The 969-nt window shown below is 43.0% G+C and overlaps 1 protein-coding gene across 6 annotated transcripts in view; it reads right to left on the bottom strand.

Moving 5' to 3' along the window:
* raph1b (Ras association (RalGDS/AF-6) and pleckstrin homology domains 1b) overlaps positions 1 to 969 on the bottom strand; it is a 46,841-nt gene that overhangs the window by 6,849 nt on the left and 39,023 nt on the right. For all 6 annotated transcript variants that reach the window (XM_054799519.1, XM_054799505.1, XM_054799511.1 and 3 more), the window contains 4 exons: positions 695 to 805; positions 494 to 592; positions 288 to 408; positions 74 to 210 (listed from right to left, as the gene is read on the bottom strand). In XM_054799519.1, the coding sequence (XP_054655494.1) occupies positions 74 to 210; positions 288 to 408; positions 494 to 592; positions 695 to 805 (468 nt within the window). The remainder of the gene's footprint in view (positions 1 to 73; positions 211 to 287; positions 409 to 493; positions 593 to 694; positions 806 to 969) is intronic.

Here is a 969-nt window from a genome sequence, read left to right as displayed (position 1 = left end):
CTGTTAAAGCAGGTCCCGTTAGAATCAGTACCAGATACACAAAAGCGGCATTATGGACTTTGAGCGTTCATACCTTGGTGTTCTCCTCTATTTGAGTGCCTCTCTTCCAGGCCTCAGAGAAAATGGAGCTCACCACACTCTGGGAACGACCATGAGAGGAACCTGTGTCCACACCGCTGTCTGAATGCCCTGAATGATTAGACTGTAATTCTGGAGGCACAAATAAGTGCAGAGAAAACATATTGAGCCACAAAAGTGAATTTTTTTGCAAAGATAAAATTACCTACCTGGTATGCTTGCAGAACTGGAGCCTGATCGGATACTAGAGGTGGAGAGAGAGGACCAATCGTAGGCTGCCTCTGTTCTTTTCATAGCCTCCTGGTAGTTCACATAGAGCTGCTTCCCATACTGGCCACACAAATAGGTGGTTGTACGTTTCCATTTGGAGACAAATATGATTTGTGTGGGAGAGAAACTTCAACTCAAGCTTTACCTTTGCAATTCGAATTCCATTGATCCACTGGTGCAAAGTCCTGACATCATCACAGCACAGGTACTTAATATACTGAGACTTCTTCTGGATCTGTGGATGCTGCATGACAACAACAAACAACACTGTTTAGGTGCATGATGGAAGACGCAATGAAAAGTTGTGTGTCCACCCCAAAGTACAACACACAATAATTTGGTTCACCTTCAAGGCCAGGCAGTAGTCAGTAGGAGCTTTATATTTGCTGCGGTAGTCTTGACCATAATACACATTAACATGGTCCAGCTGCAGGAAGCACACAAGATCTCTCGATGCCTGTTGACAACGGACAGACGAAAGATATAATGTACAGTAATCCCTTGTTTATCGTGGTTAACTGCTTCCAGACCCGACTGTGATAAGTGAACTTCCACAAAGTAGGATTCCTAATTTATAAATCGATAGAGCTTCGAAAACCTGTTTACATTACATTTTTTTAA

The sequence above is a fragment of the Dunckerocampus dactyliophorus genome, chromosome 1 (assembly GCF_027744805.1).
Source record: "Dunckerocampus dactyliophorus isolate RoL2022-P2 chromosome 1, RoL_Ddac_1.1, whole genome shotgun sequence".
Lineage (NCBI taxonomy): Eukaryota > Metazoa > Chordata > Actinopteri > Syngnathiformes > Syngnathidae > Dunckerocampus > Dunckerocampus dactyliophorus.
This window is presented reverse-complemented; position numbering and strand designations above follow the sequence as displayed.